We start from the raw sequence: 21,605 nt of genomic DNA, 5'->3' as shown, positions 1-21,605 counted from the left end.
TTTGATTAAATCCTGTTTACGAGAGATCGCTGCCCAGTAGACGCTCACTCGAATTTGGCCCGTTTCGAACCCCCCCCCCCCCCTTCCACATCAATATCTTACAGACTACTGCAGTTTACAAAGTCTGCCCCGCAACCCCAACAACCGCAGCCTTCACCCCATCCGCCCCAACAAGCTCATAATCATACGGCACAGACGTCAACGTACCCGCCGGCGCCGCATTCTCGCCGTCCCCAAAATCATTGTCCCGCGCCACCGCATACCCGCCGTCGGTCGAGTAGAGCGGCTTCTTCACGCCGACGAACTGGTTGCTCTCGACGAGCACCTGGGCGCCCTGGCGCGTGTTGATCGCGTCGCTGACGTTCTCGTAGTAGCTGTTGTAGATGTGGCCCGTGCCGAAGCGCAGCGACGGCCCGCGCGAGTTGATGTTCGCCCAGTGGTTGTTGGCGTACGTCACGCGCAGATGGCCCGTGTCCTCGTCGCCGTTGCTGTCCGAGTGGCCCACCAGTGAGGCTTTCCAGTGGTCGTGGATGTAGCAGTTGGATACGGTGACGTAGTCGGCGGCGTGGGTGAGCTATATACCTGGAGTGTTAGTTTGGTGTGGGTGGAGGAAGAGGGGGAGGGCGTACGTCGATCAGCCCGTCGTAGTAGTCCTTGTCGTGGTCCATGTCTGAGGAGACGTCGCAGTGGTCGATCCAGACGTTGTTCGAGTATTCTATTACCATTAGTACAGGTACATCTGGAGAGGATGAGGGAGGGGACGTACGAACGCCAATGGCATCGCCATTGTCAGCGAGCACCTTCTTGATGCCCAGGTTCTGGATAATGACGTTCTCCTTTTCCTTGACCAGGCTGCATTCATTAGACACTATTTATAACGGGGCAGGAACCGGGAAGGCGGGGCATACACTCCGAATCCCTCAAGAACAGCGTTAGCATCCTTGCCGATGATGCTGGTGTTGCTGCCGACGCGCGCCTGGTCGGCCGTCTGCTTGATGTTGCCGCTCACGACGACTACCTTGGGGTCATCGCCGGAGACGGCCTGGGTGAACTGGGCGTACGACGACACGGTGGTGGTGGTTCCGCCGGCGCCGCCGGTGGTGCCGCCATTCAAGCTGGCGTAGCCAAAGGCCGTTTGGTGTGTCAGTATACGGGTTGATAGGGTGTAGAGTCAGGATGGGCTCACGCTGTTGGAGGCACGCTTGTGCATGGGAAAAGTAGCCGTGGGAACCGCCAGCGCCTGTCCGGACAGGCATGCAGCCAGTGCAGCGATCCACTTGAGATTGAGCATTCTGAAGACAGAGTACGAAGAATATATACAGAGAGTAGAATTGAAGTCGAGGCAGGCAGATGAAAGAAAGGCACAGTGGGAGTAATGGGGAGAATGGCCGGGACGCTGGAATCTGGGGTTTATATACTCTGACGAGGCGTCTGTCCGCAGAGCTCCAGCCGGGTGTACTCCGTAATGTAAAGTACCCTGTAGTGCATCCACATACTCCGTACCATAGGTGGATGGCAAGAGAGATCGGCGTTACAGACGTGCCATGCGCCGTCATGGTTGGAGCATTCTCGCAGGATATTTCTCCGTCCGCGCCGGGGAGAGTCCTGCAACCGCCAAGAGGAGTGAAGAACCACCACAAGGCTTGGCCAAGTCGGGAATGATGGTCTATGGGCGCTCTGTCTTTGGCGACGATCCGGAATGAAAAGGGAGTTAGGGCTGCAGAGGTCGAGCCATGTTTAATGATTGAGACAGGTAAAACTTCCACAAATGACCGGTGCGTTTCAGGCGGGATGCCAAGAGCCCCGGGGTTTCGAGCAGCTTCAGGGGCAAGGGATATCGACCAGGATTCCACGGCAGTTCCTCCGGTTGATAGTGTAATTACGGGGGACTTGGCTTTGGGATGGTCCGGGGACTGTCGTGGCAGTCAACTGACTCGCGGACCAGGGGGGAAGCTATACGAGAGGCGGATTTGGGGTTGCGACTGGGAGAACATGCATCCACCAGTTGGAAGATTGATTCTATAATGTGATTGTCTCATGAAGAATGGTATTGTGTACCCTGTGACTGTGGTTGATATAAGAATATCCCTCCACTCGGGTATGCAGTTTGATATCTTGCGGTACAAACATATCTGTAGACATGCAGTCCAAGTAGTAACCGCCAAGCCATACGAAACGACAAGGACCGTCTAGCATCGTGTGACTATGTACTCTGCTTTAGAACCTCATCTCGATCGCGGTAAAGATATAATTAGTTATGGCTGTCTAGATGTATAGAGCTGACTCATCCGGTTATGCGATGGCGCCATCTGTAGCAGCAGAATTACTCAGAATGGCACTATTCACTTCCATTAATCGACCTCGGCTCATCCTCCGAACCATATCCAACACACCCCGCATCCCATCCCCATCACCACTGTCCCATCATGGCCGACACTTTTTCCTCCATTCCCATCATCGACTTCCGCCGTCTGCAGGATCCCCAGACCAAGGCGGAGGCACTAACCGGGCTGCGAGAGGCCATTTTCCTGGCAGGGTTTCTCTATCTGACCAACCATGGCCTCGAGGTAAGTCCCGATGCATGCATGTACGAACAACGCGCCTGACTTGTTCAGTCCCTCACCAAACGCGCTCATGCGAAACTCCCGGAGCTCTTCGCTCTCCCTGACGACGTCAAGGAGAAGTGTAATATGATCAACTCCCCGTCATTCGTGGGATACACTCGTCTCGGCGCGGAGACCACCGCCGCTAAGACCGATCTGCGAGAGGTGCGCAGTATCATATCTGCTGCATTGCTACCAGCTAATTGGGGCAGCAATATGATTTCGGGACCTCCGGGCTAAAGGCCTGGACGGAGAACGATCCATTCTGGCAAAGAGTGGAGGGCGAAAGTCAGGTAGGCAGTAATCTATGTTTTCTTCGTCCAATCTAACCCCTCTAGTATCCTGATTGTCCAGGCGCAAAAGAGCTAGTCGAGGAATACATCTCGGAGTCTGCAAAGCTCTCGCAAGAATTCATGCGATACGTCTCCGAGTGTCTGTCCCTTCCTCCAGATACTTTTGAGTCGTTCAAAGGAAACATGGACCGTCTGAAATTCATCAAGTACCCCCAGGCGCCGCCGGGCTCCCAAGGCGTCGGTCCACACAAAGACTCAAGTGGACTCTTCACGTTCCTCTCCCAGGACGACACTGGCGGTCTGCAGGTGCTGAATAAGAACGGAGACTGGGTGGATGCCCCGCCGATTGAAGGCAGTCTTGTGGTGAATATCCAGCAGGGCTTCGAGGCCATTACCGGTGGCGTCTGCACCGCAACGACACATCGCGTGATTGTAGGTGTCTCGTAGATCTACACTTCATATCACTACATATCGCTAATAGAACAGGCACCCACAACAAAAACCCGCTACAGCATTCCGTTTTTCCTCGGTGTACGACTGGATCTCACCCTGAGTGAGCTGCAGGAGTCTGCCGCGCACATTGTGAAGCGCATCCCGGCATCCGACGATCGCAAAAAGCGCGCGGTTGACGTCCCTAGCGAGTTTCTATCCCCGCTATACTCTTGCGTATGTGGACAGTCCCTGCGTTTGAACCATTTTCTAACAGGAATGTATAGTTTGGCGAGGCCTATCTCCGCAACCGCATTCTGAGCCACCCGGATGTTGGCCAAAAGTGGTATCCAGAGCTGTATGAGCGGTACTCCAAGCAAGTTCTAAAATAGGTGGCCGCCTGTTGCTGGATATATACTCCGTATGTTTTGCTCGGCTTGTATAGTTACAAGTAGACGGAAGCCACCAATGTACTGGCCAGCGCACAGTACTCCCTCTGCCAGACGTCGAGCATCATCCTGTACATAAAACCACCCTCTTATATACTCGTATATCGCCTTCCACCTCGGATCCTCATCCGCCAAGTCGGTCGGAAGCGTTCCTCATCCACCGAGGCGGGCGGAAGTGTTCCCCCACTTAATATGGACCCGTATTTAAAGCTCCCCGCCTCCTCCCACTTGCCCCTCATCCCAAAACACAACCGGCATCACCATGTCTTCAATCCCTGCTTCCGCTCTGCAAACCCTGCAGGGTGCTCTCAAGTCGTCCAACGTATATACACCGGGGTCGGATGGCTACGAGGCTAGTATCGTGCGATGGTCCGGCACCGGCGTCAAACAAGCAGTACGTTCCCCTCGGGTAATGCCGATATACCACTGACACAAGCAGGGCGTCGTCGTCATGCCAGTCGACGTCGATGACATCCGTACAGCACTGCTCTGGGCCCAGGAGCACAGCGTGGACATCGCCGTCAAGGGCGGCGGCCACTCCGTCGCCGGCACCAGCTCCAGTTCCGGCGGCCTCGTCATCGACCTCTCCCGCATGAACAAAGTCACCGTGCACCCCGACTCAAAAACCCTGACTGTCCAAGGCGGCGCCGTCTGGAAGGACGTCGACGAAAAGGCCGCCGAGCACGGCCTCGCCACCGTAGGCGGCACGGTCAACCACACCGGCGTCGGCGGCCTCACCCTCGGCGGCGGCTACGGCTGGCTGAGCGGGCTGTACGGCCTGACGATCGACAACCTGCTATCCGCCACGGTTGTGCTGGCCGACGGGCGCGTCGTGACGGCCTCCGCCACCGAGAACGCAGACCTGTTCTGGGCCGTGCGCGGGGCCGGCTACAACTTCGGCGTCGTCGTCGACTTCGTCTTCCAGGCGTACGAGCAGACGAACCCCGTCTACGCCGGCCTCGTCTCGTTCACCCCCGACAAACTCGAAGCCGTGATCGACCAGCTCAACGCGCTGATGAGCCCGCCGGACCCCCGCGCCGGCGCCATCTGCATCCTGGCCCCGCCGCCCGGCGCCCCCGTGCCCATGGTCAACGTGATCGTGTACTACAACGGGACCCGCGCGGAGGGCGAGACGCACTACAAGGGGCTGCTGGCGCTCGGCCCAGTCGTCAACATGATCGACATGATCCCGTATTCGCTGCTCAACTCGCTGCAGAACCCGATGGCCACCTACGGCGGGCGCAAGGTGCTCAAGGGCGTGTTCTTCCAGACCCCGCTGGACACGGCGTTTCTGCGCTCCATCTTGGAGTACCTGACTGCGATCAATGACGAGCATCCGGAGCTCATCCCCGCGCTGCTGCTGGAGTTTTACGATATGCGCAAGATCTGCGACGTGCCGCTGTCTGCGACGGCGTTTGCCAACCGCAGCGCCACGCAGAACGGCGCGGTCAACATGCGCTGGACGGACCCTGCCAAGGACGGGGTGTATCGGGGCATTGCGCGGGAGATCCAGGCGCGGTTCAAGGCGCAGTATGAGGTGGAGACGGCGGGGCAAAGCACGGCCGATGTGCCGCAGTATATTAACTATGCGGAGCGTGAGTTGCTAATCCCTTGAAGTAGTATGCGATGGTACTGACTGTATCAGCCGGCGACTCTGTCGTTAACAACATCTACGGAGAAAACTTGGGCCGATTGCAGGAGATCAAGGCGAAATACGACCCGACCAACGTGTTCCACAAGATGCATGCTATTCCCAAGAGTGCGTAGTCTCGATTTTATGGCATGATACCAGATTATGTACATAGCGACAGGCTCACAACTTGCCTGGTAGGATGGCATACTTGATCGACTTGACCGTAGTCCATCCCTCGAGCGCGTCCTCGCCCATATCGCGGCCGAATCCGCTCTCCTTGACTCCTCCGAACGGCACGTTGGCGCTGAGCATCGCCCACGCGTTGACCGTGACCTGGCCGGATTCCAAGGCGGTCGTGACGCGGTGGGCGCGGCTGATGTCGTTGGTGAAGACGGCTGCACTCAGACCGTGCAGGGAGTCGTTGGCCTTGGCGATGACCTCGTCTTCTGTCGTGAAGGGGGCAATACTCTACAGACTGTTAGTTATGGAGCCACAACGAAGGGTAATCGTACGTACCGCGACAGGACCGAAGATCTCCTCCTTCATGATGGTCGCATCCTGAGACACGTCGGCGAACGCAGTATTCTCCACAAAGTATCCCTTGTCCCCAACCTTCTCACCCCCAAAAAGCAGCCGGGCGCCACACTGCTTGCCCTGCTCGATGTACGAGAGGACCTTCTTGTGCTGCGCAGCGCTGACAATCGGCCCCTTGGTAGTCGCCGGGTTGAGCGGATCACCCGCAACAGTGGGCGAGCTGGCCGCCATCTCCGCATACCGCTTCAGGAACTCCTCGTAGATCGTCTTCTGGACGTAGATGCGCGATCCGGCCGCGCAGATCTGCCCGTTGTTCGCGGTGATACCAATGCGCGTCCACAGCAGCGCGTTATCCAAATCGCAGTCATCAAAGACGATCGACGGGCCCTTGCCGCCGAGCTCGAGGTTCACCCGCTTGAGGTTCGTCGCCGCCGCCGCCTTCAGGATCTGGCGACCCGTCGCGGAGGAGCCGGTGAACGAGATCTTCCGCACGAGCATATGCTCCGACAGGGTGCGGCCGGCGGACGCGCCATCGCCGGCGATGATGTTCACCACGCCGGCGGGGAACTGCGCCTCCTGGATCAGCTGGGCGAGCTTCTGCGCGTACAGCGGGGAGAGCTCCGAGGGCTTGATGATGAGCACGTTACCCGCCGCGAGGGCCGGCGCCAGCTTCCAGATCGTGATCATCCTGCGCGTCACGCATTAGTTTCGTCCTCGCACTCCGCATGGAAGGGAATACATACAAAGGCGCATTCCACGGCACAATGGCCGCACACACGCCCAGCGGCTCGCGATGCGTGTACGCAATGCCGCCGTCCATGGCCAGCGTCTTGCCGTCGATCTTGTCCGCCCACCCGGCGTAGTAGCGCAGGCACGACACCGTCTGCGGGAGGTTCATGCCCATGCTGTCGGTGTACAGCACGCCGGCGTCAACGGCCTCGAGCGAGGCGAAGATCTCGGCATCGCGCTCGACCAGATCGGCCAGCTTCAGCAGCAGCTTTCCGCGGACGGCGCCCGGGGTGGTCTTCCAGGTCCGATAGGCTGCGGCCGCGGAGTTGACCGCCTTGTTGACGTCCTCGGGGCTGGCGGCGGCGACGGTGCCCAGAGTCTCGCCGGTGGTGGGGTTCTCGACCGTCAGGGTCTGGGACGAGACTGAGGGGGTGAAGGTGTTGTCGATGAAGAGGCCGGTGGGGACTATACTAGCTGTCAGTTTGCATTCTGTTGTAGTTGTAGATTGTACGTACCCTCGATCTGGCGCCCTCCGGCACCGGTGACTGTGATTGACGACATGGCGATGTTACAGAATTGCGAGATATGTGAGAATCATGCCACATGCTGGGGGTGATGCGCTCTATAAGTTCTAGGGCATGCAGGCTAATCCGCCGGGGACTTTCCGCATTTTCCGCCGCCCTTCCGATGTCAGTGGGGGGTAGGTGGGCCGTTCCGAGCGAATTCCGAGATGATGTGACAGTTGGTGTTTACAGTAAGCACTAGTACTCTCGGCAGTTGGATGCCAGGAAGGTCTAGGTAAGTTCATCATCACAGTGTAACAACACGTGTAATAATATCAATAAAGTCCATTTGATCCAGGCTTTCGGAGTCCCGTTAGCCGACTGCCATGAAGAAATCCCAGGGCAATCGCACTTTTTATCCCAATCCGTTATGGTGGACTATATGGCTGCCAAGTCGAGTTGTGCGGATGTTGTCCGAGTCTAGTAGTAGAAGAATACCATTGTGTGTTTTAGCTTCCCTTGTACATCCCGAGGGGCTACTTAGTCCTCGTATTTGGTGTTTCCAACGTGGGCATCATACTCCGTAGATTCCCTTTCTGATGGTGTGGCTTGAATGCTATTTCATGCTGAGAGTCATGTTTAAAACAACTCAGATAGTTGAGACCCATGTACATGGACTCATACTTCACCCCTAAGCCAAGGATCGTTCACGATCTCTTTCACCGATGCCCTCGCAGACGGCTCGAACTGCAGCAGCTTGCTGATAATACGCCCTAGCTGGACGATATCATCGCCAGTCAAATCTGCTTTGCGCTCACCATCAAAATACATCTCTTCCAGCCAGTCCTGTAGCCCAGGTCCCGCACTGTCTCCGCTGTAGTCACCGCTCATCTTTCTCCACTGGTCTAGCCAGTTCTCAGGCAGTGTTTCATTTGTCATCTCCTGCATCTGGCCCACGAGGATTTTGGGCGTTATCAGGAAGCTGTCAAATGGTGGCTGGCCGACAAAAAGCTCGGATAGCTGCGCAGCTGTTAGTATGAGTAAACACAATTATTGTTGTCAGGCCTACCATGCATCCCAGGCTCCACAGATCTACCCGATAATCCAATTGGCCCCCAAAGATGACCTCTGGTGCCCGAACGCTTAGCGGGGTGTGAAGGGTTTGTGGGACATTTTCCTGCGAGAAGGCCTCGCCAAAGTCGACTATCTTGATACTGCCTGACAAAGGACACGAATGTGTCCTAGCAGGCCTGACGATGTATTCGGGGATACCAGGATCTAATTGGCAACCGTCTTTTCTGCGAACATGTCCTATGTCTGGTGTACCTAATCTTTTGATGAAATCCTGCTCTGGTATATTGTCCTTAGGGGCTATGGTGAACACCAAGTTGCGGGTGTGAAGATCTATACCAGATGAGAAATACCATACTAGTGCAGAAATGCAACAATTGGCCATCACTTACCCCCATGCGCAATCTTCTGGTCGTGTAGAAAGTCAAGCCCTAAAAGGGCCTGCTTCACAATAGCCTTGGCAAGTTTTCCGGGCAGTCTCTCGTCCGAGAATCGAGCATCTATCAAGTCGGGAACACTTGGTCCCAAAAGCTCGGAAACTAAGCAGCGATGCGTTCCGTTCGGTCCTTCTAGCTCGAAATCATCAAGTAGATGCACGACATGTTGAGAGCTGCCGGGCGCTGATCTCAGCTTCTTCAGAATGTCTAGCTCTCGCTGATGCCGATTATCATCTGTCTCTGAAACACATATCTTAATGGAAACGTAAGTTCCTGCACTTCGATCTCTCGCAGCCCAAACTGTCGAGTACCCTCCCCATCCCAATTTGTGTAGGATCTTGTATCTCCCGTTGTCCAAAAAGCACCCCAATGAGATTGGGTGATAGCTTCCTCTTCTGTAGCGATCGAGGGGCTCCGCATCAATCGGACAAGAATACTGATGTTGATCCCTTCCGGGTGAAGTGGAAAAGTGCGAGATGGATGGTGAATGGACGCGACATGAGGTGACTGGCCCTTTTGATATTGCTCCACGAAGGAATCCCCATGAACAATGAAGCATCTCTGGTATAAGAATAATGGCAGAATCTGGATACGCATATCGACAGGGATTCGGCGCCGCAGGGACAATCACGTGACTACCAGGGACGACAATACCAGCAGCCAGCTCAAATAACCTTGGGATGACATGAAGTGGGCTGTGGCTCTAAATGAGTAGATTTTGGAATATTATGGGGGTGTATTGCACTGTTGAGCAAGCGGTTGCCTATGTCGTCCGGATGATACCTAAGTAATATATGGGTCACGAAGCAGAAACCACTGGCACCTTTACGCAATTTATTATCTCAGTGGCAAAGAAACAACTTCACTTTCATCTGATGTTAGCCCTCCATGCTATTCTTCATCCAACTCTTCACTCTCTTCTGTAGATGACCTTTCACTTTCCTGGTAACAACGTTCCATACTCTCCGTCCACACGACCTCCCGTTCAATCACATATTCGCCATGTCTTGCCAGTTTACGTAGCCCTGGCCACATTGATAACCTGACCAAAAGACCTCCTCGTTTGCAATCCGTCAGACTCTGCATGGTGTCCGGGTCATATGCTCCGCCGGGCTTGCTGTACGCGAAGTAGTAGGCATGGTCTTGGTGTTCTAGGCGCTGTTTTAACTTATGACAGTCCAGCATAAGCCCCTTCAGGCCCATAGTTCTGGCCTGGCTATCTGTATTGCTGTATTTTGCGAGCTTTAAGTCGATCTCCTGTGCCAGAGACATGCATATTGTGTCTAAGGTGTCCGACATCATATGCTCCACGCCCATCCTCGTCGCCAGATCCCATTGTTGTGAGAATATCTGGGGGCCTGACCAGCAATTAGTTTTCCGCCTTCCAAGCTATAATGCTGGGTTGCTTACATCGGTGAAACACGGCTTCCCGGAGCTTGGCTAGGTATTGGTCGAGGCCCGGAGCGTGCTCCATGGCCCCCAGCATGAATTGATTCAATATTGGCTCCCATATCAGACCACTGGCTCGAGAATGGATTGCAGCCCGTTGTGCAGGTACGCTCCATAGTTCATCCGAGGACACGTTGGCCTCTTCCAACACGAGCTCTTTCAGAGCGTCCCTATCATTGAAATGTGTTGCGACCCATCTCTCTAATCGGTAGTTTAGATGTTTCATTCGCGCGCTTGCCTCGTCGTCGCAAAATATGTCAGACGTGAACTGCAATGCATTGAGCTGCCTTGTCAGTTCCACGACTTGTTCATTGGCGCGGCGCGGCTCAGTCTCATGCTCGCATTCCTGGGCCTGAAAGTGAGAGCTCAGCACCATATACTCCCTGTGCGAATGCTGCAAGCGTAATTCGAGATCTTTGACTTCCTCGCGAAGAGCGTCTGCGTCCTTCGCATCGTCCTCCATCGGCGACTCGTGCTTCCGTGTGATTTAGTCGATGACCTGATGCTGTCTGGGCAGGTCCGTCGTCTCACTGACAAATGTCAGGTCAGGTGGGTTAATTGGTTGGTCGGGAAGATTTCTCTCAGCCAGGCTTTGATTGCGAGGTGGCTAGACTCGGGAATAATGGGGTAGGAAAAGAGATGGCGTGTCTAGGTTCATGGCAATGGAGTTGTTGTCATGAATTGTGTCAAGGCTGAGGTGAGACTGGCTGGGAAGAATAGACATGGTAGTGACGTTTCGTCATCCGCGCGGGGATAATGAAAACAGTTAATAGATAGAGGATCCGGATAAGATGAAGAATTGCATGAATGTTGGGCAATGTTTCTATCGTCAGTGCTGTACGAAATACTTAAGAGCTCACCTTTCTTCTGATCTACTCTCTTGCTCACACTCTTCCACATAATCCAGTGCAATACGAATTCATCTAATATGGAATCCAAGAATGCCATTGTTGTCGGTATCGACTTTGGGACCACTTACAGCGGGTACTGATGCACTCTTCCACTGTCATTGGATGCAGTTGCTGATCCGACACAGTGTCGCCTGGGCTCTTCGTGACGGAGAAGATGTCGAAGTAATCTCTACCTGGCCTGGAGCAGGAAGCCGTACGTTGGATAATCTCTACGAGTTAAAATGGTCTCTAACTAACTACATCAGGCACCACGCCAAAGGCCCCAAGCACCATCCTCTACGAGAACAATGCGATCCACTGGGGCTACCAGACAGGAGACATGGCTGGCACCATCTATGGCGTCAAGTTACTCCTAGATGATTCCCATAAGCCAAAATATCAACCCGCTGCAGAGGCCCGTGATTTTATCAAAGAACGGGAAACCACACCCGTGCGTGTGGCGAGTGATTATCTTCGCAAACTAGTCGCCCATGCCCAGGACACGCTGGATCAACGATTTGGCAGTGCCGTCCAGTCCTTGGGGCTGGAGTATGTGTTGACCGTGCCTGCCGTTTGGTCTGATATGGCCAAAAGTGCTTCTATCGTTGCTGCCGAAGAAGCAGGAATTCCCGAACGACATCTCACTCTGGTCTCTGAGCCAGAGGCTGCGGCTCTCCATTGTTTGCATTCAATCCAGCCCAATACCATCGAGGTCAGGATCATACACGTGTCATTCACCTCCTTTTATTAACACATGCCTACAGAAAGGAGATGTGGTGGTAGTGTGTGATGCCGGGGGAGGGACAGTGGTACGTGTTTTTCCATCCATCCTACATGCTTGATTCCGTAAGGTAACAACCATAGGATTTGATATCATACCGTGTAAAAAGTACGAATCCACTGCGACTGGAGGAAGAAACAGAAGGGACTGGTAAGTAGCCTCGATACCCGTTTTGCCGGCGAAGACTAACTGCTCCAGGTGGTGTGTGCGGTTCTGCCTCGTTGGATGAAAGATACAAAAAACATCTGAAAAAGCGTTTTGGTAGGAAGTTCGAGAAGATACCTCGGCAATCCAAACAGATGGCGATGAAGTATTGGACGGAGACTATCAAACCAAACTTCACAGGACAAGCTGGTTATTCCTGGAGCGAAAACGGCAAACTAGAGGGAGACTACTTCATCCCCATCCCAGGAATCTCGGACAGATGGGCCAGGGGCTTAGATAACGGTTTTCTTTCCATCTCAGCGTGAGAATTCCTTCCCTTTTCATCTTTTACTTTTGACACTGACAACGCGCAAGGGATACCGTCAAAAAGATATTTGATCCTGTCGTCCAACAAGTTCAAGGTCTGGTCGATCATCAGATACATGGCCTCAGCTCCTGTGGAAATCCACTACCAAAGGTATGTTTGCTGTATTGCCAGTAGTCCAATAGCTCATCCATCACTGCAGGCCCTGCTTTTAGTTGGGGGTTTCGGTTCGTCCGAGTATCTCTTTCAGCGGTTGAAGAAGAGGTACAGCAATATAGATATCTTGCAGCCATCGAATGCGTAAGACAGTTCCAGTCTATATACGAACATAGCTGATACACTACAGATGGTCTGCTGTTGTCCAGTACGTCATTCTTCAAGAAATATAAACATCTTTGTCGGCTAAGAACACTACAGGGGAGCCGTGCAATATGGCTTGTGTGGTAACCGAGTCGAGAAACGGATCGCCAGGAAGAACTATGGTATCGCAATTTCTCGAGTTCTGGGTAGCCAGATCCCTAAGAAACATGATACTCGGATATATTGGTGCGAGTTGGAAGAAGTATGGAAAATGCGGGATTGCATGGAATGGTACATTCACAAGGTATTCACCCTCTGGATCATATACCCTCTCACTGTCGGGACATTATGAACTCACAACAAATGAAGGGCGATGATTTGTTTGAAGGCAGCCCAATTAAGATGTCCTGGTACATGCCTCGCGAAGTTGATGAGGTCAAATCCAATCCAGACTGTCTTCTGTCTGACCACGTGCTATATGTATGCTATACTGATAAGCCTCCTAACAAGCTCAACACAGGTTAGATCCCCCATCAGATTACTGAGGGTCTGCTTTGCTGACATATAGGAAAAGAGGTCTTCAAGTCTTGTGATATGTCGACTGATCTTAGGAGTATTCCTGTGGAACTTTTCGAGAAGCGCGCCAATTCGGAAGGCAAGGAGTACTATGTAGTGAAATATGAAATCCTAATGACCCCCAAGTCAGCGTCCATTTTATATGAGCTGACACGGGATGGGAAGTCCTATGGGGCAGTTTACGCAAGGTACTAAGGGTCCTGATTTGCAATATACGTAATGTTCCCGGATGTTGCCCCTTGGGGGTGGGGCAAGATAGCCTGCTTATTTTACATATGAACTGAAGATCGCCTTTAACACAAAGCGTGGATGTGACTTAGAATAAAATATAATACAGAGAACGGGCAGGATGGTAGGCCCTGCCATACTCGAAGGCATAGAAGGCATCTCTTTTGCGGCATCTCAATCAGTTCGTTGATTCCATGACTGCTCCTGTGCGTCTGCCCGCAATAACCACGAGGGCAGCGATCTAACGTGTGTAAGCAGGTACATGGTAGCTCATCAACAAGTCCATACATACCAGCGAAACGTCAATTCCACGTGCCACTGTCACCCTCCATTTGGGCCGAAAGCGAAACGGCGGCCGTTGTCCTTCAGTGAGCTCTCCTCGGTCTGTGATGCGATTGATATACGCCACACGGCAATTCTCCAAAACCACCACTTGGACAATGTTTTCAAAGTCCAGTCGGTGGACCTCCATCTTGACAAAATCTGGTGCGACAGCTTTGCTCTCGCTGACAGCCTTGGGCTTTGAATCCCTCTCTCCATAGCCCACTGCATTTTCGAATGTCACTACCGCACTAGGGGACTGTACCGCAACCCTCAACTTGGCGGACAGTATCTCCCTCCCCGTGCCACCGGGGAGCCTCAGAGACATGATAGACGAATCGTACCATGGGCACTGTAGTTCGAACAGGGGCAAGCCCGACCGGTCATGGAACACCTTCCGCTGGCCGAGACTCCACGGCTGGCCACACACGGTGAGGATAGTGGTTCCCTCGAGCTCGACCGAATAATCCAGCGAATGCCATGGCTCCGCGCGGTTCGTCACGATCAACGTTGTTTCCTCGGCTGCGATGTACTCCCGCCGGATGGCTATCGGCCTTGGGGGCGGTTTGAGATGATCCGGGTGTTGGGGCGAGGACATTCTGCCCTGGACACTTCATGGCACATGGCAATGGCGACATGGAAAGGTGTTTTGCGTGTGGATATGCGGCACATATGTGCCCCATATCGATGTTTGCTGGCTGCCTCAAGGCGGAATTGCTCTCTGCCTTATGCTGCCCCTGGCGAGGCTTGATGTCGGAGGTGTTGGTTCTTTCAAGGGTCTGATTGGAGCTTCGGCTTGTGCCGCCGGCGGCGCGGTGGAGGTGCTCTAACGGGGTTTTGATCCAGGAGGGGGCTGCTGGGCTGAAGGATCAGTCGGCATTGCCAATTGCAGATAGTGATTCCTTCCAGAAGCCCCGTGCCATCTCTTCGTTGCTTACGGGTGGATACTCGGGCCTCTCTATGGGATATGGTTGGGCTTCATTCTAGCCTCAGGGTACGGAGTAGGGCAAGGCTGTGTTATGCATCAGACAATATACGACACGGGTTTGATATGGGGCGATGTGTTGTGACCCGTCTACTCCGTAATGTCCTGCCAATAGGTTCCGAGGTATTGTGAGATTTTGGACCATTGACCACACGCCGCTGTGTTCTGCTTGACCTATGGTGAATGAGGTTCCCGATTAAGACCCATGCTCGAAATATTATCTTGGGTTGGTAAATTGGTGTTATCGTTTGAGTGCCCAAACGACAATGTAGATGCCGACTTATCATCACCAGTACGTCGCCCATTTGCTCTTCCCCTTGACCACTTGCACAAATTCCTCGGCGATGAACTTATCGGTTTGCTCAGACGGATGCAGCGTGTCGTACCACATGAAGGAATCTTCATCGGGGAGCCGTACACAGTCTCCGCCGGAGGTATTGCAGTGATTGATATACCCAGTCACATTCGCCGGACCATGGAAGTACTTCACGGGATGATAGTATATATCAGACAGCTATATTGCGTCAGCTTGCGACCACCACATATGTGTGTCCGAGAGCAAACATACCAGGCCATACATATCCATAACGGCAAAATGAGCTCCAGGGTACCGCCGTGCAACCATCACCTCAAACGGCGTTTTGTACTCAAAGACCTGGTTGACGGTGGCCACCTGTTCCCACATACGGTAGCTGTAGAGTGTATCGTTACTGGGCTTATCAGGCCAATACGGCGACTTCCCAGTGCCCCCATTCTCGAGGGTCGCGTACATGGGCGCCAGCTGTAGAGGTGCATTATTCATGATGACGAAGTACCGTGCACCGTTTCCGTACACCTGGTCTAGAGCCTCGTAGATGCAATTGGCGTAGTCCGGAATCGTCTTCCCAGCAACCTGGGAGTCAGTCAGGAAGGCATTTTCTCCCAGATCGTTGGTCCCGATCCAGATAGCGTAGGCTGTTTCCTGCGAGGGGATGTCGAGGAATTTCCTTCCAGATGGGGTCGTGTACCTGCTGTCGGCCAGGAAGGCTGGGACTTCGTATTCCAACACGGATGGGAATGGTGCGTTGATGGTGGAGAATGTCCGCGGTGTGATTTTGTTTGAGCACACGGCACCGCTCACGGCGTAGTTGTATCGGTTCACATGTTCCGATTGCGCAACGAAGTAGCCCCAGTTGTAGCCGCCCGAAGCCGAGTTGTTGTTCTGTATCTTGCTCAGTAGTGGATTCCTGTCTAGGTGCGCAATGAGTCATGGTACGTACCACTGGCTGTTCCCATCCCACTGGTGGTGCGGCCCCATCATGACTACCAAAGTAGTTCAGCCGCGAGTCGTCGGTGTAGCTGTCGCCGAATGTCACAAGTGATTTGAACCTGCGTAGTCCCCAGCCTTGTCCTGGAAGTGCAAGGGCCAGGTCTAAGCCGAGGGCGAGCAGGGCTACGAGCTGCGCTTGGCGCATGATGACAGTCTTGGGTGGATGCAACAGTGCTTGGTTTCGGATCTACAGGGGAATTGTAGACATTGCCTGGTTATAAACAAGCTGAGTTGCTATTCTTCTGTTCCGTTTGTCCGGGATATCAGCTAACGCTAGTAGACATCGATGCGGGGATGCGGAGAAGTCTGGATAAATGGGTAATTATGATCTATACAAATGGAGCGGGCCGAGTAATAATTTATCCAGATCCCCCGTACCCCGTTAAAGGAATCTGGTATGTATAAGTCAGGCCGGCTAATGCTGCCCCGCTGTATCCACCCAGACGCAATTTATTCAATTGCCCTTGCACCCACTGGAGAGGGGCAACAAATGCCATCTGGCTCCATGAGAACAGGGTGTTCTTGCCTCCAAAGACGAATACTTCGAACCGGCCAGCGAATTGCCCGTTCACCCAGACACGACTGCCGCCGATAATGTCGGTCCGGATGGTAATATGGCTCTTCAATGGGACGGCGACAGGTTCGTGGGTAGACGAGCTCTCGTTTGCCCAGATTCGGCCTGGGTAGCCTGCCTCGAAGCCGTCCGTTTCAGACACGGAGCGAAGGGGATAGTCCCAGCCATCCGAGGTGAAGGTCAGTGCACCTTCTGAGGATAAGGAAAGGGTTGAGTCGTCAGAAGAGAGGATAAATGGACCGCCAACATCCAATTCCAGCGTGTAATTCATTCCTTTGCTGCCGTATCCCAGATATATCTTCTCTCCGGTTGCGTTCTTCGCAGAGGCAGTCCAGTGGACCAATTCGTGAGTTTTGTTGGCGTTTCCATCTAGTTTCCGGTCGAGGTTTTGTGCAACGGCATTCGAGGTGTGCAAGTTCATGGAAGATGTCAGGCTAGACAGATCGAGTTTTGGTCCACGGTTTCCAGACCATGAGCGGGACGCGACAGTCGGGATACCGTTGCGGATGGCGTAGTATGCCTCCAGCTGGGTCGTTGCATCAGGCCCGTTGTCATTCCATGCGGCCAAAATAGCGCCCCTAACTGGTTTCACCGTCGGTTGCTCAGTAACATTATATGGATTGAAGAGGTCGGGAGACCACTGCCAGCCGTCCCTATTGGCAAAGTTGAGCACCCGCGAGTTATTAAAGAGGTATGGATAGGGAGCCGGCAGGATAGGCATGTGGTCATTTTTCAATGACATATACGCCCACCAGTCTTCAGAGTTGATGATTTCGTATCCGTCGTCGGCCAGTGCAACGGGATCGGACTGGCCGTACTGCCAATGTTGGATAATGACATCCTTGGAGATGGTGCGGGTTTCGGAGGGCTCGTATGTTCCCCAGATCCGAACCTTCTTTCCAGACGTCTCTTTCACAAATTGAGCCATCTCATTCACAAAGTCGATGTAGTCGTCCGCAAGCGTCGAGTCATACTCATCCGCCCCAATGTGAACTTCCTTCGTGTTGAACCACGGAAGAAACTCCGACCAGATCGACTTGACGAGAGGAATGGTATCCGGATGAGTCAGGTTTAAGAGGTCTTTTTTGGTCTCCAGAGCCAACTCGGGCTTCCACTTTGTAATGAACAAACAGTGGCCAGGCGACTCAATCTCGGGGATGATAGTGACACCCCGTTGAGCGCAGTGATGCTCAAGGGCCTCGTAGTCGGCACGGGAGAGCGTCTCGTTGGCTCTCTGGACGAGCTTCTGCAGCTCGGGGTTCTCGGGGTGCAGGGAAAACTGCGCGTAGACGTCTTGCCAGGTCTCGTTATGTCCCCGGTTCAGCGGGTAATTGTCGCTGGTGTGGTAGTGGAATTCAGACATCTTGAAGAACGACGCATACGTGCAGAGGTCCTTAAGAAATGACGGCGAGTACCACTTTCTTCCGGCATCCAGCAGGAAGCCTCTAGTAGCAAACGACGGTGCGTCAACCACCCGTCCAGATGGAATACGACCGTTGTTCGCCATCAATAGCTCTTGTAGCAAAGTCCGTGTTCCCCACCACATTCCCCGAGCACCGGAGCCGCGGATGAACACTCGATCTCTTTCCACTTCCAGTTCATACCCTTCTTCAGTGGGGTCTCCATTCTCGTAGGTCAACTGCCGATGGGACGTCTTGAGCTTGTCGAGGAAGATTCCCGAGCGATGTTTCGGGAAAGCATCGACAGTGTGTACGGCCCAGGTATGCCCCGTTACCTCTTCCAGATCTTGGCGGAATGTGTCTGCGAACTCAATCGCAGCGGGCCGAATGAGAGTCAGCCCATTCTGATCTCGTTGCGATGCAAAATCGTTTTGGATGTAGATTGTGCGGTCGACAGTCGCGATATCAAGTCCACGATGTGCGCCGTGATTCGAATGCGTCCATTGCACTGGTGGAAGGGCCTGCAAGGCCGATGCGACTGTGATCGATGCAAGGAGTATTGTAGACCGCATGATGGAAATTGAGTCCGGCGAGAGGGTTCTTCCTGTCTGTCTGACAGGTCTTATAAGTATTGATGACGCCACACACTCTGCATACATCAGATCTTGGCCGTTGCATCGCGTGGGGGTGCATTGTTGACGTTACATATTGACATCAAGAGCACTGCTCATCATCGTCCCCGCCCATATTGGGGTAGCATTCTGGTGGCTTGGGGTGCGGCGAAGGATTTGCTACCGCGCTTCACTAGTCTTTGCCGACTGCCGATCCTGATGACGCGATCGATTCGGCAATTCTACTGTCGTTTGATGGTGGCATTTCCCCAACGGGGCAGTATGGTGGTATTCTCAGGTGACGTCGATATCTAATGCTTTGCTAGACGTGCTGGAACAGAGTAATGCTCACTCACTGGCAACAATATATATCTGCCCAACACAAAACATCTTAACAAAACAAACCTCTTCGTCACAATGGATGACTCCCAGTAATCAGTCCTGTTCCATACCAAATGCGCTATAAACAAGAGAACATCCGGTTCGCAGAGTCAGATCCAACTTCTCAGGGCTAACGCTGGGATTCAGCTCTACTAGGTCCATCCCAACCAAAGAACCAGTCTCAAGTATGCGCTGTGAAATGTACGTGGCCTCTGCCAGTGATAGCCCTCCGTCGACAGGGAGGGTCGTGCAAGGAGCCCATTCCGGATCTAGACCATCTATGTCGTACGAGACATGGATGGGTGTCTCGTTGCCGATGTACTCCAACGTCAAGTCCATGACTCTTTCAATCCCCTTCCTACATATCATCAGTGTTATCCTTGCTTCAGAGCCTAGATGCTTACTCTCTAATCTCGCGCATGTCAAATGCTCTGATCCCATGTTTGTGGATTGTTGTCCACTCTGCCCCATCCACATCACGCAGTCCTAGGTAAACAATCTTTTTTGGATTGATCAGATGTTCGTTGCTGATCCAGCTCAGGGGACCCTCGGCCCTGCGGGCTATACCGGTCGCAAAAGCCAATGGCATGCCGTGGATATTTCCGCTTGGGCTGGTCTCCGGTGTGTTGATATCCGCATGAGCGTCAACGTAGATAACTGCCATTTCCTGGCCCATAAGTCGCTCTCGGACTGCTTTCGCCATGCCGGTAAGTGTGCCCATGGCTATGGAGTGGTCACCGCCGAGTGTCAAGACTGGCTGGCCCTGTCGTGCATGCGTGTACACTGCATGGCTCAACTGTTCGGTAAAGTGACTGACAGAGGCTGCCCTGTTCATCCCGATTTGTCGATCAATGTCCTTGTCAGTAGCTGTCGCTTGCGAGCTACAATCCGTAATGTGAACGCCATCGAAACCACTTTGTAGATGCTTGCGTAGCCCATAATCAAGAAGCGAACTTGGCCCTCGTTCAGCTCCTGGCCGTGGCTACAGGAGATTAGCATGTTGTTTCCATTCGAGCGCAAAACATGATACTCACGCCTCCGCCGCTGAAGCTGGCGGCGACGCTGCCCAGCTTGCTGGGGTTGGGTAGGAATTTGGTGAGGGCAGTCAATCGTTGAGACATGTTGAGGAAACAAGGGATGAATCGCGGTAAGTAGAGGCAGGGTACCACTTGAATTACATAGTGGGCGTTCATCCGCGTGCAGTTAACCTTAACGGGTAAGCCCACAACAATTAGCATTTACGCCCTTTCCATGACCACGCCCCTAAAGTTAGTATAGCCAGGACCAAAACATGATTACTCTCTTGTAGGCCATATACTATCTAGGCTAGAGACGCTGTCATTTTCAAAAGAATGTAAACTTTCTAAATACCAGTAGCTAAAATACATATTTTGCACGGCACAAGCAAGACATCTTGTAGTTAACCACGAGCTACCCGCTCTCCATCAACGAACCAAGTAGAGAAACCCCTGCAGACTAGCCGCATCTAGCGATACTTTCCGCCTGTAGCAACCACTCGATCATCATCGAGAAGGAACTACAATATGTCCTTAACCAGACCAGACCTCAGGGCCAGGAATGAGGGGATAGTCAGTGGCACCCCAGACGCTGAAGTTGACAGCCTCGTCATCCTGAGCATACACGCCGGGGATCTTAACGACAGGACTGGGCTCTCCGCTGCCGGAGCCCGTGACCTCAACCTGGGCGCAGGAGTAATAGAACTCAGCCTCACCGCCGTGGGCACCGTGCAGAGCAATATGCTCAGCACGGACGAGGTACTGGCCCGGAGGGGTGGAGGCCGGAATGGTAAAGCTGATGCGGTCCTTGTCCCAGGAGCACCAGCCTCCTTCAGTCAGCTCCACGCCAGGGGTGCAGACGGTGTCCTGGTAGATCTTGAACCAGTCGCCAGAGCCGTCGTAGTCCTTGACGTTGCCGGGGGCTTTCGACATGTAGACCTGGGCGGGACCCTGGATTGCAGATAATTAGTTTGCGTTCTGTTTCGTTATAGTGAAGAGGCTGGTACGTACGGGATGCTGGATGCGGGCTCCATAAGCGAGCTTCATGGCCAGCTCGGAGCCAGCCGCAACGGTGGCAACCTCGGTCTTGCCGGCGTTGGTGTTGGCGCCTTCGTTGCAGGTGAAGTCGGAATCTAGCGGAGTGATAGACGGCGAGTTGATGAACTTGGTCGGCATGTACTTCTCCGCGCGGGTGTTCTCGCGGATGTACTGCCAGCTCGAAGTCTCCTGGCCATCGACGACGAGGACATCGAAGGTGTAGTGCGCGCTAACAGCGGCAACAAGAGAAGCAAGAGCGAGTGCGTACTTCATGATGATACTCTAATTGACAGAGCAGGTGTTGAAAGAGGAGGCAAACGAGGGAGTTGGATCTGATGGTTTGGGCTGAGCGAGGTGATGATAGAATCAATTCCAGCTCGAATGACGGGCCTCTCCTGCCATTTTATATATCATTTTCTATATCCTACTTGGCTTGAGAGTCCGATATGCCTTAATACTACCTGACGACCTGTCTGATGGTCTCCATCCTTTTTCCCTCCTTTCCTCTGCCAATGGTTGTTCTAGGTCCATGTGCCCAGCATAGATCTGTTTCAACTCGCGCTGTCGATTTTCTCGGCGTTAGAAACTTGAGTAGA

At 53.4% G+C, this 21,605-nt stretch overlaps 11 protein-coding genes across 11 annotated transcripts; 3 read left to right on the top strand and 8 right to left on the bottom strand.

Moving 5' to 3' along the window:
* Positions 1–115: 115 nt before the first annotated feature.
* ATEG_08123 (pectate lyase family protein) lies at positions 116–1,256 on the bottom strand (the record flags this gene model as incomplete). Its single annotated transcript, XM_001216744.1, is given in 5 exon segments — positions 116–574; positions 630–715; positions 767–852; positions 909–1,042; positions 1,062–1,256. 5 exon segments carry the CDS (start codon positions 1,254–1,256, stop codon positions 116–118), a joined length of 960 nt encoding a protein of 319 aa, XP_001216744.1.
* Positions 1,257–2,426: 1,170 nt separating this feature from the next.
* Positions 2,427–3,717, top strand: ATEG_08122 (isopenicillin N synthase family dioxygenase; the record flags this gene model as incomplete). Its single annotated transcript, XM_001216743.1, has 6 exons — positions 2,427–2,567; positions 2,616–2,768; positions 2,816–2,896; positions 2,942–3,328; positions 3,383–3,562; positions 3,613–3,717. 6 exons carry the CDS (start codon positions 2,427–2,429, stop codon positions 3,715–3,717), a joined length of 1,047 nt encoding a protein of 348 aa, XP_001216743.1.
* A 319-nt stretch (positions 3,718–4,036) lies between these two features.
* Positions 4,037–5,389, top strand: ATEG_08121 (FAD-binding oxidoreductase; the record flags this gene model as incomplete). The annotated part of the gene is made up of 2 exons (XM_001216742.1): positions 4,037–4,168; positions 4,214–5,389. 2 exons carry the CDS (start codon positions 4,037–4,039, stop codon positions 5,387–5,389), a joined length of 1,308 nt encoding a protein of 435 aa, XP_001216742.1.
* A 560-nt stretch (positions 5,390–5,949) lies between these two features.
* Positions 5,950–7,231, bottom strand: ATEG_08120 (putative aldehyde dehydrogenase; the record flags this gene model as incomplete). The annotated part of the gene is made up of 4 exons (XM_001216741.1): positions 5,950–6,115; positions 6,183–6,629; positions 6,685–7,135; positions 7,186–7,231. 4 exons carry the CDS (start codon positions 7,229–7,231, stop codon positions 5,950–5,952), a joined length of 1,110 nt encoding a protein of 369 aa, XP_001216741.1.
* Positions 7,232–7,851: 620 nt separating this feature from the next.
* Positions 7,852–9,278, bottom strand: ATEG_08119 (uncharacterized protein; the record flags this gene model as incomplete). Its single annotated transcript, XM_001216740.1, has 4 exons — positions 7,852–8,193; positions 8,243–8,577; positions 8,637–8,898; positions 8,961–9,278. The coding sequence occupies 4 exons, from the start codon at positions 9,276–9,278 to the stop codon at positions 7,852–7,854; spliced, it is 1,257 nt and encodes a 418-aa protein (XP_001216740.1).
* A 294-nt stretch (positions 9,279–9,572) lies between these two features.
* On the bottom strand, positions 9,573–10,593 carry ATEG_08118 (uncharacterized protein; the record flags this gene model as incomplete). The annotated part of the gene is made up of 2 exons (XM_001216739.1): positions 9,573–10,039; positions 10,092–10,593. 2 exons carry the CDS (start codon positions 10,591–10,593, stop codon positions 9,573–9,575), a joined length of 969 nt encoding a protein of 322 aa, XP_001216739.1.
* A 478-nt stretch (positions 10,594–11,071) lies between these two features.
* ATEG_08117 (Hsp70 family protein) lies at positions 11,072–12,676 on the top strand (the record flags this gene model as incomplete). Its single annotated transcript, XM_001216738.1, has 6 exons — positions 11,072–11,234; positions 11,287–11,732; positions 11,885–11,951; positions 12,000–12,267; positions 12,321–12,423; positions 12,617–12,676. The coding sequence occupies 6 exons, from the start codon at positions 11,072–11,074 to the stop codon at positions 12,674–12,676; spliced, it is 1,107 nt and encodes a 368-aa protein (XP_001216738.1).
* Positions 12,677–13,552: 876 nt separating this feature from the next.
* Positions 13,553–14,293, bottom strand: ATEG_08116 (uncharacterized protein; the record flags this gene model as incomplete). Its single annotated transcript, XM_001216737.1, has 2 exons — positions 13,553–13,615; positions 13,667–14,293. 2 exons carry the CDS (start codon positions 14,291–14,293, stop codon positions 13,553–13,555), a joined length of 690 nt encoding a protein of 229 aa, XP_001216737.1.
* Positions 14,294–14,966: 673 nt separating this feature from the next.
* Positions 14,967–18,535, bottom strand: ATEG_08115 (uncharacterized protein; the record flags this gene model as incomplete). The annotated part of the gene is made up of 5 exons (XM_001216736.1): positions 14,967–15,194; positions 15,249–15,881; positions 15,940–15,982; positions 16,181–16,231; positions 16,368–18,535. The coding sequence occupies 5 exons, from the start codon at positions 18,533–18,535 to the stop codon at positions 14,967–14,969; spliced, it is 3,123 nt and encodes a 1,040-aa protein (XP_001216736.1).
* Positions 18,536–19,355: 820 nt separating this feature from the next.
* Positions 19,356–19,676, bottom strand: ATEG_08114 (arginase; the record flags this gene model as incomplete). Its single annotated transcript, XM_001216735.1, has 1 exon — positions 19,356–19,676. One exon carries the CDS (start codon positions 19,674–19,676, stop codon positions 19,356–19,358), a length of 321 nt encoding a protein of 106 aa, XP_001216735.1.
* Positions 19,677–20,505: 829 nt separating this feature from the next.
* ATEG_08113 (lytic polysaccharide monooxygenase auxiliary activity family 9 protein) lies at positions 20,506–21,282 on the bottom strand (the record flags this gene model as incomplete). The annotated part of the gene is made up of 2 exons (XM_001216734.1): positions 20,506–20,922; positions 20,983–21,282. 2 exons carry the CDS (start codon positions 21,280–21,282, stop codon positions 20,506–20,508), a joined length of 717 nt encoding a protein of 238 aa, XP_001216734.1.
* Between the last annotated feature and the right edge of the window lie 323 nt (positions 21,283–21,605).

Source organism: Aspergillus terreus, genomic scaffold (genome assembly GCF_000149615.1).
Source record: "Aspergillus terreus NIH2624 scaffold_12 genomic scaffold, whole genome shotgun sequence".
Lineage (NCBI taxonomy): Eukaryota > Fungi > Ascomycota > Eurotiomycetes > Eurotiales > Aspergillaceae > Aspergillus > Aspergillus terreus.
This window is presented reverse-complemented; position numbering and strand designations above follow the sequence as displayed.